The sequence below is a fragment of the Nomascus leucogenys genome, chromosome 7b (assembly GCF_006542625.1).
Source record: "Nomascus leucogenys isolate Asia chromosome 7b, Asia_NLE_v1, whole genome shotgun sequence".
NCBI lineage: Eukaryota > Metazoa > Chordata > Mammalia > Primates > Hylobatidae > Nomascus > Nomascus leucogenys.
The window spans coordinates 4097243-4110868 of record NC_044387.1 but is presented as its reverse complement, the minus strand read 5'-3'; the positions used below and the strand labels follow the sequence as shown (position 1 = coordinate 4110868).

The following is a 13626-nucleotide window of genomic DNA, read 5'->3' as shown; positions in this document are numbered from 1 at the left end:
TAATTTCCTTTGTTCAGCAAAACCTTTTACTGAGCATTTATTGTGTGGCAGAGGTTCTGACAGACCTGCTAAGGGCATCATTTCTTTTTTTTTTTGGAGACGGAGTCTTGCTCTGTCGCGCAGGCTGGAGTTCAGTGTCCTGATCTTGGTTCACTGCAACCTCTGCCTCCCGGGTTCAAGCGATTCTCGTGCCTTAGCCTCTTGTGTATCTGGGACTACAGGCGTGCACCACCACGCCCGGCTAATTTTTCTATGTTTAGTAGAGACAGGGTTTCACCATGTTGGCCAGGCTGGTCTTGAACTCCTGACCTCAGGTGATCTGCCCGCCTTGGCCTCCCAAAGTGCTGGGATTACAGGAGTGACCCACCACGCCTGGCCTCCAAGGGCATCATTTCATATCATCCTTAGATCACAGCTATGAGGAGAGTGTGAATGCAACCCTCATCTTCCAGGTGAGAAAACCAACGCTTAAAGAAGCTAAACAACTCGCTGGAAGTCACACAGCTGGGCAGGGGCGGAGCTTCAGGTTTCGGTTATGTGGACTGGCAGTCTCAATGTTTCAGACTACCGTGGCCCTGGGCACCCGCACCCTTCCCATCTGTTCTGTTTCACCTGCTTATCCCTCAATATGACGTGTTCTATCAGCGGATGGATGTCCTGTCCCAGCTTCGCATGTCTCTGTCATAGCTTGTTATATGGAATTACTTTTTAAATTTCCAGATCCCTTATCATGCATTTCTTTTTTTCTGAGACAGGGTCTGGCTCTGTTGCCCAGCCTGGAGTGCAGAGGCACAATCTAGGCTCACTGCAGCCTCTGCCTCCTAAGCCCAAGCCATCTTCCTACCTCCTACTATAGGCATGCACCACTACGCTGGGCTAATTTTTGTATTTTTGGTAGAGACAGGGTTTCGCTATGTTGCCCAGGCTGCTCTCAAACTTGTGAGCTCAAGTGATCTGCCCGCCTCGGCCTCCCAAAGTGCTCGGATTACAAGTGTGAGCCACCGCACCCAACCTTATTAGGCATTTCTTACGGGCAGTAAACATGTTTTTTTAAAAAGCGTTGGGGTCAGGAGTTCAAGACCAGCCTGGCCAACATGGTGAAACCCCCATCTCTACTAAAAATACAAAAATTAGCCAGGCCTGGTGGTGGGAGCCTGTAATCCCAGCTACTTGGGAGGCTGAGGCAGGAGAATTGCTTGAATCCAGGAGGTGGAGGTTACAGTGAGCTGAGGTTGCACCATTGCACTTCAGCATGGGCAACAAGAGCAAAACGCCATGTCGGAAAAAACAAAAAAAGGAAAATGGTGCTAAAATATACATGACATAAAACGTTACCATCTTGGCCACTTTGAAGCGTGCAGTTCAGCAGTGTGTATGTTCACATTGCTGTGTTTCCTGTGCTTTTACAAACCAGGACACCTGTCCAAGACCCAGGTCCCTGGGGAGTTTCTACATTTGGGGAACAAGAAGCTCTGGTTCTCTAGTAACTTCTGGAAGGTGTTGCTTACCAAGTGGAGCTATGAGCCGGGAAGCCAGGATCAGGCTGGGCCGGGGAGGCCAAGAGCTCATGACTCTGGGCCTGGAATTGCCCCTCCTGGGGCTCCTTCAATGCCTTGGGCATCTCTGGGGCCTGTAGCGCACCCCAGGCTCCCTCCACTGGCTTGGGGGCTGTTCAGAGACCTCTGGCTTTGGGGCGCCCAGGCCATGGGAACCTCGGACTCTCACTCCAGCCTCCTTTCTTCTGCCTCAGTTTCAGCTTCCTTGGCTCACGTGTCACCCAGCGTCCTGGCCATGAGACAAACTCCAACCCCGCCCTTATATGAACAAAGTCCACTAATCACTGACCCCGTCTCCAGGCTGGGTCCTGCTGGGGAGTGACATTTGCCCATGAGACAGGGGCAGAGGCGGGACAGCTTCACCTGCATATTGCCCAAGAGGCCGCTGCCCTCCTCCAACCCCGCCTGAGGGCTGACTCACCCTTCCAAGAATGTGACAGAAACCAGGGCCACTTCACATCAAAAACCCCTTGGAAAGGACAGTGGCCTGGGCCCTTGAGCCACAGTGCAACCCCGGGGAGGGGCCAGGGGAGGCTACCCAGGCCTCTGATGCTGACTCCTAGACCCCAGGGTCCCACACAGGCCGTGGCCAGGCTGGTTCCCACCTCCTTCCTGTCTGGATAACGGGAGGCCAGGACAGCGCTCAGGCCATTCCCCAATTCATCTGCAGACCTACAATGGCCGGCTCACATTCCCAGGCCGCTTAAAATGCCAGAGGTTAAACATTAGCCGCCCAGCCTTTTGTCCTGCCGCCCTGCGTGCGGCCCCGAGGGAGAGTGCCCAGCAGCTGTCACCTCCCTTAGGATCAAAGCAGGTGGGGAGCGGCACCGTCCAACAGACCCGCACTGAGGTGAGGGGCAGGTTCCGAGAGCTCCTTGGAGCCTGAGCTTTGGGTCTGCCATTCCGGGGCTTAATGCATAACCAGGGCTCTCTGAAAACTCTTATAATGGGGCTTTGTTATGGAAATCCTCACAGACTTGGGCCAATCCTCGAATATATGTTTTAATCGGTTGATTTGTTTTGTTCCAAGCGCTTAGAATGGAAGATTTAGTTTCAGGAGGGGACAGATTTGGGGGTAGGCTCAGCAGGTTTGAGGACGGGCAGGTTTGGGGGAGGGGCAGGTTTGGGGGGAGGGGCAGGTTTGGGGAGGAGGGGCAGGTTTGGGGGGAGGGGCAGGTTTGGGGGGAGGGGCAGGTTTGCGGGGAGGGGCATGTTTGGGGGGTAGGTCCAGCGGGCACAGTGGCCACAGGAAGATGCCCACCTCACGCCTGGAGATGTCCATGAGCACCGCAAAGCTGGCTGTGTGGCTGCACTGGCAGGTGACATGTGTCCGGTTCCTGGACAGGAGCTCGCAGCCCCGGGCAGACCACCCTCCTGTCCCACCGACACTGCGGAGAGAAGAGAGAAGGGGCAGGGGTAAGACGGTTCCCTCCGCCCATGAGTCTGTAGGGGGCAGCCTTTGCCCAGCCCTGGGGGCTCCCAGGCCATCCTGGCCAAACCAAACAGCAGGTGCCGTGAGTGCTGAAAGCCCAGCGCCCTCGCAGGCTGCTCCCCACCGTGTTCCTCACCAGCCCCCTGCACTGAAGACAAGAGCCTCCTGGCTGTAAGAACAGCAGCCTCACTGCCGCGGAGGCAAGACCATGGGAACAGTCTCCCTTCCCTTCTGTGTCTGGTCAGGGCCTCCAAGGAGCACCCCCTGAAGTTCAAGTTCTACGTGTCATCTAGCAGCAAAACTCAAAACAGGGCTATCTCGCGTCCACCACATGCTCTGCTGCTGGAACCACCACCCAGGGTTCACACAGCTGCGATGCAGTCCCGTCTCCTTCTGAGGGCAGACGCTTTCAGAAAGGACATCTCACCTTCCTCTGACACTTTCATCTTCACATTGCACAATGTTTTATGGGAACTGCCCAGAAGCCAGGGCCCCATTATGACTCCCGTTTTACTGATGGGAAGCCCCAAATAACAAGGTGTTACAAGGTGTGTCTCAGCTTCAGACAGGGCCCTGCCCTCGCGGACTCTGGGAAAATCACATAACCTCTCAGATCCTTACTTTGCTAATCTGTAAAATGGGATGTGAACGTTAATATGTTTGGCACAAACTACAATCTGGGAATAATAGGTGCAACATAAAGCAGGGAGCAGGTCATTAGAGCTGGAGCTAATTGCCAGGACGCAGATGAATGCCCAGGAAAGACAGCCGGGCCTGACATCCCCTGTGGTGAAAGGGGTTCCTTTCTTCTCTCTTTTGTAAGCCAAGTGCCTACTACACTCCAGGTGCCATGCTGGTTGCTTATTAACTAGAACTTGGAAAGCACAGAAGCAGGAGAAGAATGAGGCTGGGCTCCACGGGCTCGCTCACCATAGCGCCGCCCCCAGCACAGCCCCCACTCATGGCTCCCCACTGTGCTCAGGGGAACTGTGATGGGGGGAGTGTTCCTGCTGCACGGACGTCCCCAGATGCACAATATTGAGCAGATTCAAGCCTGACTCCCTGAGTCCTGCATGGCGTCTCCCCTTCCTGGCACTCCCTCCTGGTGTGGGGGAGGCAGTGGGTCTTCCCCTCCCTGACTGTGCTCCCATCCCAGCAACAGGGCCCTTCCCACCACACCCCAGTTCCAGTGCTTTCTTCTAAACAGAGACAGCAAAAGTGAAAACCAACCAGCAGAGAAAAGGCAAGCTCCCTGTAAAGACAGAGCAACTCAAATGCCCACATCTCACGTGAACTCTGCAGCTAAAAAGCAAAACCAAGGCACAAACACTCCTGGCTCCCAACAGACGGGAGCCACACTGCGGAGCTGAATCCAGTCTCACACGTGGGTGAGAATCACTAATTTTGCATTTTTCTAACGACACAACACCTTTCCCTCACTTGAATGGATGCTAGAACACAGACTCTTGTGCACCGCCTCCTGCCTTCGCCACTCTACTGTGACTCTCTGACGCTGCTTCTGAAACAGGCCAGATAAACTGCGCTGCAGCCAGGTGTGGCCTCTTGGGGGTAAAGCCAGTCCCCAAAGCTGGACTGTGTCGGCGTCTCGGGCAAGACCATCAGCAGACGGGCTCCTAGGCCAGTCTCTGGGTTCTGTCTCCCGTGTGTGACTGGAACAGGCCTGTCTTATCCGGCGATGAACTGGGCACTACACTAGTGTTGGCCGCTGCATCTCGGGAGTCCCGCAGGTGAGGGGTCCCCTTCCTGGGTGTCAGCCTTGAGGGATCTCTCTGTGCGCCTGCACGTCTGTGTCTCCACGTGCAGGTCTGTGTGCATCTGTGTGTGGGCATCTAGGGGAGGACTCTGATGTTCCCACAGAAGCAGAGCAGGAGGCTCACTGCCCCACGGGGGGCTAAAAGGGGAAACACAGACCATGAGAGACCGTCCTCTTGGGGCGCTCTGCCACTGAGCCCCCGACCCTGCAGGGGCACTCTGCCTTGGCAAAGCCCTCACATGGGGCTCCCGGCGTCACACTTACGCCAGGGAGTGGTTCCAGAACACGCAGACAGGCTTGGTTCGCTCCTCCACCTCCAGCAGGGCAAACTCCACCAGGACGGGCCTCTCCAGGGGTCTCGGGAGCGGAGCCCCTTCGCTGTACACCAGCGTGCTCACCATCGGGGTATTAATGATGGGCCGGTGAGGCAGCCTGAGGTCAAGAAGCCAGAGCACGGGGACAAACAGGGTTAGGAAACTGCTGAAATCCCGCGCACAAATACCCTGAGGACGCGCCATGATGTGTTTCTAGGGGAGACGGAACCACACTCTGAGAGCTCGGACCCACGGACCCCACAGTCTCTTCATCCCTAGAGCAGGTTTGATCACTGACAGGGCACACAGAGAGAGGCGTCACCTTTGGGTCAAATTGGGACTTCAGAAATTTAAAAAGAAAGAGAAGGCACAGGTGCAAAGACGTCACAGCCCATAATAGCTAATGGCAGAAACACAGCAGATGGTTTAAGTGTCCAGCAAAAGACACCACAATAATGGCAGCTCATGGGGATGAATCACCTGGTCACTGAGAACCACGTGAACACGAGGACCCCAGAGCCAGGGAAGTATCTGAGAAACGGCAGGAAGAAGAAGGGCAGAGCCTCGGGCTGCTCCCACTGAGCAGGTCGCAAAGCTGCTTCTGGGACATTCATCCTTTCCAGCCAGGACTAGCTGAGCAGACCTAACCCCGGGGCCTGCAGCAGGCACTACCCATGACAGCCTCGGGTCAGGTGTGTGGGGACAGAATGGGGTCTGTCTGGGTACAAGATGGGGTGTATGCTGGGGAGGGGGCATTTCTGGCAGAAACACCGGGATGAGCCCAGGCAAAGGGTGTGCAACGTTCCAGGCTGTGGTGTCCTGTGGCAGACTCAGAATCTCCCTCCAAGGAACACCACAAGGCAATGGTCTCTGTCTCTGGGCCAGGGTCACAGTGAAATGTCACTGTGAAGACCTGTGCTTGATCAGGATCAGGATTTAGACTTGTAGAAGCCTCAGGAACCTCCAGAATGGGCCCTCCCCGTGTGCCCCGTGCCCAGGCCTTACCGGAGGCTGCGACGGTCGGGGTCATAGCGCTCGGGCAGGAGCTGACCCAGGGTGCGGTAAATGATGACCAGAGCGATGGCGAACTGGCCAGCGTCATCAGGGTGTCGCCTCCACCTGCTGATCGGGGCCTCCCTCTCGGTGCCGGGCCCCGGGCGCGTGGTCTGCGGGGTGGTCCTCCGGCCGGCCGGCCTCAGCAGGGGGCCTTCTGCAATGTGAGCAGAGGGTGAGAACTCCGGCAGGAGCACCTGTGGTCCCCAAGACTGCTGTCAGTGCCAGCAGGTGCTTCTCAAAAACCAACAGAATGTCCCACAGAAAATAGTACCGCGGGTCCTCAAAAAATCAAAAACAGGATTTACCACATGACCCAGCAAGCCCACTTCTGGGTATACACCCCAGAGAACTGAAGGCAGGGACCCAGATACTTCTTTTCTATTTTTATTTATTTATTGAGACAGAGTCTCGCCCTATCGCCCAGGCTGGAGTGCAGTGGCGCTATCTCGGCTCACTGCAAGCTCCACCTCCCAGGTTCATGCCATTCTCCTGCCTCAGCCTCCTGAGTAGCTGGGACTACAGCGGCCTGCCACCACGCCCAGCTAATTTTTGTATTTTTAGTAGAGACAAGGTTTCACCTTGTTAGCCAGGATGGTTTCGATCTCCTAACCTCGTGATCCGCCCACCTTGGCCTCCCAAAGTGCTGGGATTACAGCCGTGAGCCACCGCGCCCGGCCTCAATCCAGATATTTCTATGCCCATGTTCACAGCAGCACCATCCACACAGGCCAAAAGGTGGAAACAGGTCAACAGGTGAGTGGATAAACAACGCATGCTCCCTCCACACAACGGAATATTACTCAGCCTTCAAAAGGAGGGAAAATCTGACACTTGCTACAACGCAGGTGAACCTAGCGGACATTAGGCTCAGTGAAATAAGCCAATCACAAAAGGACAAATACTGTGTGATCCCTCTTATAGGAGGTCCCTAGAGGAGTCAAATTCAAAGACAGAAAGAATGGTGGGCACCAGGGGTTGGGGAGGAGAGTTAGTGTTCTGTGGGCTAGAGTTTCAGATCTGCAGGATGAAAAGAGTTCTGGAGATGGACTGCTTAAACATGAATGTATCTGATGCAGTTTGGATGTGTGGCCCCTTCAAATCTCATGTTGAAATGTGATCAGCGTTGACAATCGGCCTGGTCATGGGTGTTTGGGTCATGGGTGTGGATCCCCCAGGAATGGCTTGGTGCCCAGCCCTTGGTAATGAGCGAATTCTCATTCTATTAGTTCCAAAGAGAGCTGGCTGCAATGGAGAGTCAGGGATCTTGTCCTCTTCATTTCAAGCATGACCCCACATCAGAGTCACCCCTCTTTTTAAGACACATGAGATAACAGCGTATACCTGACAAAATCCATTTACTAACAACGTTCCCAATTTTAAACTGTCCATTAAGGAGTTTACCTTTTCATGTCCTTTTTATTTGGGGAAGTTTTTAGTAATTGTCATGGATCTGTAAAACAGCACCTTAAGAAAATCCAAAATGTTTGAACTGTGTTGAATCATAATCTCAACCCAGGATTGAAGATTTGTTCATACACAGACAGCATTCTGGTTCTTTTGTTGTTGTTTTTTGCGGGGAGGGGAAGGCGATTCTAAAATGTCTATGTCTATTTAGAAGCAGCTTTCCCCACAACCAGACAGGTTCTCGCTCTGCTGCCCAGGCTGGGCTGTAGTCGCATGATCACAGCTCACTGCAGCCTCCATCTCCCGGACTCAAGCAATCCTCCCGCCTCAGCCTCCTGAGTAGGTGGGACTACAGGCGTGCACCACCATGCCCAGGTAATTAAAACTTTTTTGGTAGAGATGGAGTTTCTCTATGTTGCCCAGGTTGGTTCTGAATTTCTGGGCTCAAGCAGTCCTCCCTGTGTCGGCCTCCCAAAGTGTTGGGGTTATAGGCACGAGCCATTGTGCCCGGCTAGAAGCAGCTTTTCACTGCACATCAAAGACAACCAGCTCACATACAAATTTCAGTTCTGTTTTCTTTCTCACATTATCAATTACATGGCTGAGTATCCCTTAGCTGAAATGCTTGGGAACATTTTGGAATTTTTTTTTTCTGAGACAGAGTCTTACTCTGTAAACCAGGCTGGTGCATCTCGGCTCACTACAACCTCTGCCTCATGGGCTCAAGCAATTCTCATGCCTCAGCCTCCTGAGTAGCTGGGATTACAGGCGCCCGCCACCACAGCTGGCTATTTTTTGTATTTTTTAGTAGAGATGGGGTTTTACCATGTTGGCCAGGCTGGTCTCGAACTCCTGACCTCAGGTGGTCTGCCCGCCTTGGCCTCCCAAAGTGCTGGGATTACAGACGTGAGCCGCCGCGCCCGGTCCGGATTTTGATTTTTTTATTGTTTCATTCTTACTCTCCAATGAGCACTCCCTTTAAGTGTCAGGTTGGTGCTCAAGAAGGTTCAGGTTCTCAAGCATTTCAGATTTCAGGATTAGGATGTTCAGCCTGTACCTAAGCACCTGTACAAAACAACCTGCTGTCACCAACAGGACCTGGCGCCAGCGAGCACTCAGAACACTCTGGCGCGGATCTTCAGTGCGCAGGTCCTGCGATGCCCGCAGCGGGGCCCTCCCCTCCCTGAACGCTGGGGACTCCGAGGGCAGCAGCAGATTTCTAAGCGGTTGTACCTTTTTCTTCTGGTGGTTTGAAGAAGTCGGCTGGGAAGGAGACGGAGGACTCCAGCTCCCTGGGGAACTCTTCATGGATGGCGTCGAATCGCGGGACCCTGGCTCCCGTAAAGTTGAACTTGTCAAAGATGTCGACAGCAAGAACTGGGGGGACAGTTCCTTTAATTAGACATAACTCCCAGGGCTTTCTTGAACCCTTGCTGTTTTCAAAATGACCACAACTGTCACACTGACACTGGCTGGCCATATTTATTTATTTTTTTTTGAGGTGGAGTCTCACAGTGTCTCCCAGGCCGGAGTGCAGTGGTGCGGTCTCAGCTCACTGCAACCTCCGCCTACCAGGTTCAAGCAATTCTCCTGCCTCAGCCTCCCAAGTAGCTGGGATTATAGGCAGGCACCACCACGCCTGGCTAATTTTTTGTATTTTTGGTAGAGATGGGGTTTCGTCATGTTGGCCAGGCTGGTCTCAAACTCCTGACCTCAAGTGATTTACATGCCCTGGCTTCCCAAACTGCTGGGATTACAGGCATGAGCCACCACGCCCAGACTATTTACTTATATTTATTTTTTGAGACAGGATCTCACTCTGTCACCCAGGCTGGAGTGCAGTAGCACAAACTCAGCTCACTGTAGCCTCATTCTCCTGCGCTCAAGCGATCCTCCCACCTCAGCCTCAAGTAGCTGGGAATATAGGAGCATGCTACCACACCTGGTTAATTTTTATTTTATGTTTTTAATAGAGACAGGGTCTCACTATGGCACCCGGCTGGTCTCAAACTCCTGGGCTCAAGCAATCTGTCCACCTCAGCCTCCCACAGTGCTGGGATTACAGGTGTGAACCACCACGCCCAGGTGACAGACCATCTTTAGAACAGAATTGCCTTCCAACTTCCTGCATCCCGCCTATACCTACACCTGCCTGCAGTAAGCATGGAGTGAGGCGGGGCCCTCGACACCCACCCCTTCTAGAGTCTCACACCTGAGGGTCTGGAAGGTCTGCCAGACCCCCAAGATCATGGCCCAACATCTCCCAAGCCCGGGACCTGTCCCCTGGGAGCCATGGGTATGTCACTGCAGACTGTCTTCCCAAAGGCTCCATTTACAGACGAGGAAACAGAGGCCTAGCTGCTGAACCTTTTTTTTTTTTTTTTTTTTTGAGATGGAGTCTCACTCTGTCACCCAGGCTGGAGTGCAGTGGCACAATCTTGGCTCACTGCAACCTCTGTCTCCCAGGTTCAAGTGATTCTCCTGCCTCAGCCTCCTGAGTAGCTGGGATTACAGGCATGCGCCACCACGCCTGGCTACTTTTTGTATTTTTAGTAGAGATGGGGTTTCACCATTTTGCCCAGGCTGGTCTCCAACTCCTGACCTCATGTGATCTGCCTGTCCCGATCTCCCAAAGTGCTGGGATTACAGGTATGAGCCACTGTGCCTGGCCTCGGAATCATTTTTCTAAGAGCATGGCCAAGCGGGGGCCAGGAGCCCACCTGCTTCACCCCATGGGGGCCTAGCTCTGGGGCGCACCCCTGATGGTAGCAGGGTTCCACCCCCAATGCAGCCAGCGCCTTACTCATGTTGGCGGTGACGATGACGAAGGGCCGCAGGTACGTCCGCCGCACGTTGCGTGCCACATTGCTGAAGTAGCCCTCAAGGTGCCGGAGCAGCTGTGCCGTGCCACCCTCACTCCGCTGGATCTGCTCCCACACCGCCCTGGTGGCTGGGGCCAGGAGGGCGCTGCCCGAGTGGATGACGTCCTGGTCAGACAGATAGCACTCAGTACTCAGCCTGCGGACGCCTGGCTCGCGGGACCGAGGGACACCTGCCCTGAAAGCCTTTGCTTGCCTAGTGAGCTCATTCATTCATTCCAGCCCTACACTTCAGATTGTGATTTTTTTTTGAGACAGACTTCTGCTCTTGTCGCCCAGGCTGGAATGTAGTGGCATGATCTCGGCTCACTGCAACCTCCGCCTCCTGGGTTCAAGGAATTCTCTTGCTTCAGCCTCCTGAGTAGCTGGGATTACAGGCACACGTGTGCCACCACACCCGGCTGATTTTTGTATTTTTAGTAGACACGGGGCTTCACCATGTTGGCCAGGCTGGTCTTGAACTCCTGACCTCAGATGATTCACCCGCCTCGGGCTCCCAAAGTGCTGGGATTACAGGCGTGAGCCACCGTGCCTGGCCTAGTTCCCAAATTTTTTTTCAAAAAGTTTATCTTAAGAGGAATAGAAAAATGTTACTAAGCTCACAAAGTATATTAAAATCCAGAGAATTAAAGAGGCTTCATATTTTTAGCTTAATTTACTAGATTTAAAAGCACTGTTTAAACGCTTGGAAGGTCTGTTTGCTAGCCAGACAATTGAAATACAAAAAGAAAAATCAAATATATGACATACATTAATTCCATTTAAAATACTTAGGGGAATTTCATGGTCTAAGTTTATAAATAGGATCAAACATTAATCAAAGTTGAATTCAAATAGACAAGTCTTTTTGTTTGTTTTGTTTTTGTTTTTTGAGACAGAATTTCACTTTGTTGCCCAGGCTGCAGTGCAGTGGCACGGTCTTGGCTCACTGCAACCTCCGCCTCCCTGGTTCAAGCAATTCTCCTGCCTCAGCCCCCCACGTAGCTGGGATTACAGGTGCCCACCACCCCGCCCAGCTGATTTTTTTCGTATTTTAGAAGAGACGGGGTTTCACCATGTTGCCCAGGCTGGTCTCGAACTCCTGGGCTCAGGCAATCTGCCCATCTCGGCCTCCCGAAGTGCTGGGATTGCAGGCGTGAGTGACCACACCTGGCCAGAAGTCATTTTTTAATGTGTGATTTTCATAAATCCTGAACCCCATCATATAAGCCAGAGAGACTGTGGGTGATTCAAATGTCAGAGGCTGGGACTCTGTCAGAGTGAGCCCTGCCAGGGGTTTTTCCATGTACACCTCAAGACGCTAAGGCAGGGAAGACATGTGGAGAGGCCCCTGGTTATTATATCAGAACCCCTTCTGAACCCCACCACGTAAAGCAGTGATGGAACCACCACAACCTGGGCTGAGCAGAGGACTCACACTGAGGCCGCTGTGGACACGTGGACAGCTCCTCCAAGGGTGACCCTCAGCCTCCACGCACCCCAGGGTCTATGTGAACGACTGGGTGGAGGCATGAGGCTGTGCTCAGGGGCTTGGGGACCACACCCAAGACAGAAATCAGGGCTGGGCACGGTTGCTCATGCCTATAATCCCAACACTTTGGGCGGCTGAAGCAGGTGGATCACCTGAGGTCAGGAGTTCGAGACCAGCCTGGCCAACATGGTGAAACCCTGTCTCTACCAAAAATACGAAAAATTAGCCGGGTGTGGTGGTGGCATGCGCCTGTAATCCCAGCTACTTGGGAGGCTGAGGCAGGAGAATTGCTTGAACCCAGGAGGTGGAGGTTGCAGTGAGCCGAGATCGCACCACTGCACTCCAGCCTGGACAACAGAGCAAGACCCCATCTCAAAAAAAAAAAAAAGAAAACAGGAAGGAAACTTGTTTGAGGAGTCACACATGGAGAACAAACGCCACTGGCCCAACTCTCAGGCTGGGACTCAAATCCCCGCAAGGGGACCCTGCCTGTACTCTGGCGGCCTTATGCAGACCAGAAGGTTCCATGGGGGCCCTGCATGGACTGGAGGCCCTTTGTGGATGAGGAGGTCCCTGAGGGCTCCGTGGGGATGGGTGGGAGGGACAGGGTGTCCTCCGTGGGCTCTGTGTGGACAGGCACTCCTCTGGGGGTCCTGTCTGGATGAAGAGGCCTGCAGCAGAGGCACAGGGAAACTTCTGGAGCCCCCAAGAGCAGTTTCCAAATACCAGGCTGCATGAGTCTCCTCTGCATTCACCCTAAAAAGACACTGCTCAGGGGCTGACAACTTCCACACACACAGCCAGAGGGTTGAGGCGGAGGCGTGGCCCTCTGAAAGCAGGACCTCAGAGCTGTGGGTGGGAGTGGACACGGGGGCCCACTGCCGGGCCCTGCCCCTTACAAGCTGTGCCTTTGGGCAAACCCCTTAGCTCTCTATGCCTCTGTTTCCTTACCTGTCAAATGGGTGGACGATACTCCATCACAGGCTGCGTGGAAGGGAGAGGGGCTGATTCAGGTGGGCCACTTAGAATCCAATTAGATCACACTACAGGCACTACTGGGATCGCCAGCAAGGCTGTGACCTGCATGTTTCCTTCCAGAACACTCCCTAATGCTCGTCAGTTTAGTTAGGCACTGCACCCGCCAGGGCTCCCATTTGAGAAACGAGGGGTTGCCTCGGGAATCCCGGACACAACCATCTTCCACGAGCTGAGGCAGACGCACAGCCCAACAGCACCCACCCACGGGCATCCCCGAGTGTCCCCGAGCCAGGGCGGCGGCCACCCTCCTACCTCGTGAAAGTCGGCGTCCTGCGTGGCTGCCAGGTCGAAGCCCTGCTGCCAGCTCTCGTGCTGAAGGACGCGGCCCAGCAGCTGGTAGGCCGTGCGCACGTCATTGCCAAAGAGCGTGCCCGTGTGCTGTGTGGCGTTGCGCAGCGCCCTCACCAGCCGCAGGGCCCCGGCGCCGTCCACCTGCGTCTCGTTGCGGCTCAGCTTCTCATTCTGGAACAGGGAGGCAGTCGCGATGTGTGCAAACCCACTTCAGCTGCTTTCAGTCCCTGCTGTTACTCAGCAACTCTGAGTTCAAGTTTCCTTGTCAGAAAGGAACTTAAAAAATCCAAAAGCTTGGCTGGGCACGGTGGCTCACGCCTGTAATCCCAGCACTTTGGGAGGCCAAGGTGGGTAGAACATTTGAGGTCAGGAGTTCAAGACCAGCCTGGCCAATATGGTGAAAACCCGTCT

At 54.0% G+C, this 13626-nt stretch overlaps 1 protein-coding gene across 1 annotated transcript in view; it reads right to left on the bottom strand.

Annotated features, from left to right (window-relative positions):
• CELSR1 (cadherin EGF LAG seven-pass G-type receptor 1) overlaps window positions 1-13626 on the bottom strand; it is a 178484-nt gene that overhangs the window by 17160 nt on the left and 147698 nt on the right. The window contains exons 18-23 of the mRNA XM_030815346.1: window positions 13177-13386; window positions 10340-10523; window positions 8770-8913; window positions 6082-6286; window positions 5027-5194; window positions 2818-2944 (exon numbers count right to left, since the gene is read on the bottom strand). Of these exons, the coding sequence (XP_030671206.1) occupies window positions 2818-2944; window positions 5027-5194; window positions 6082-6286; window positions 8770-8913; window positions 10340-10523; window positions 13177-13386 (1038 nt within the window). The remainder of the gene's footprint in view (window positions 1-2817; window positions 2945-5026; window positions 5195-6081; window positions 6287-8769; window positions 8914-10339; window positions 10524-13176; window positions 13387-13626) is intronic.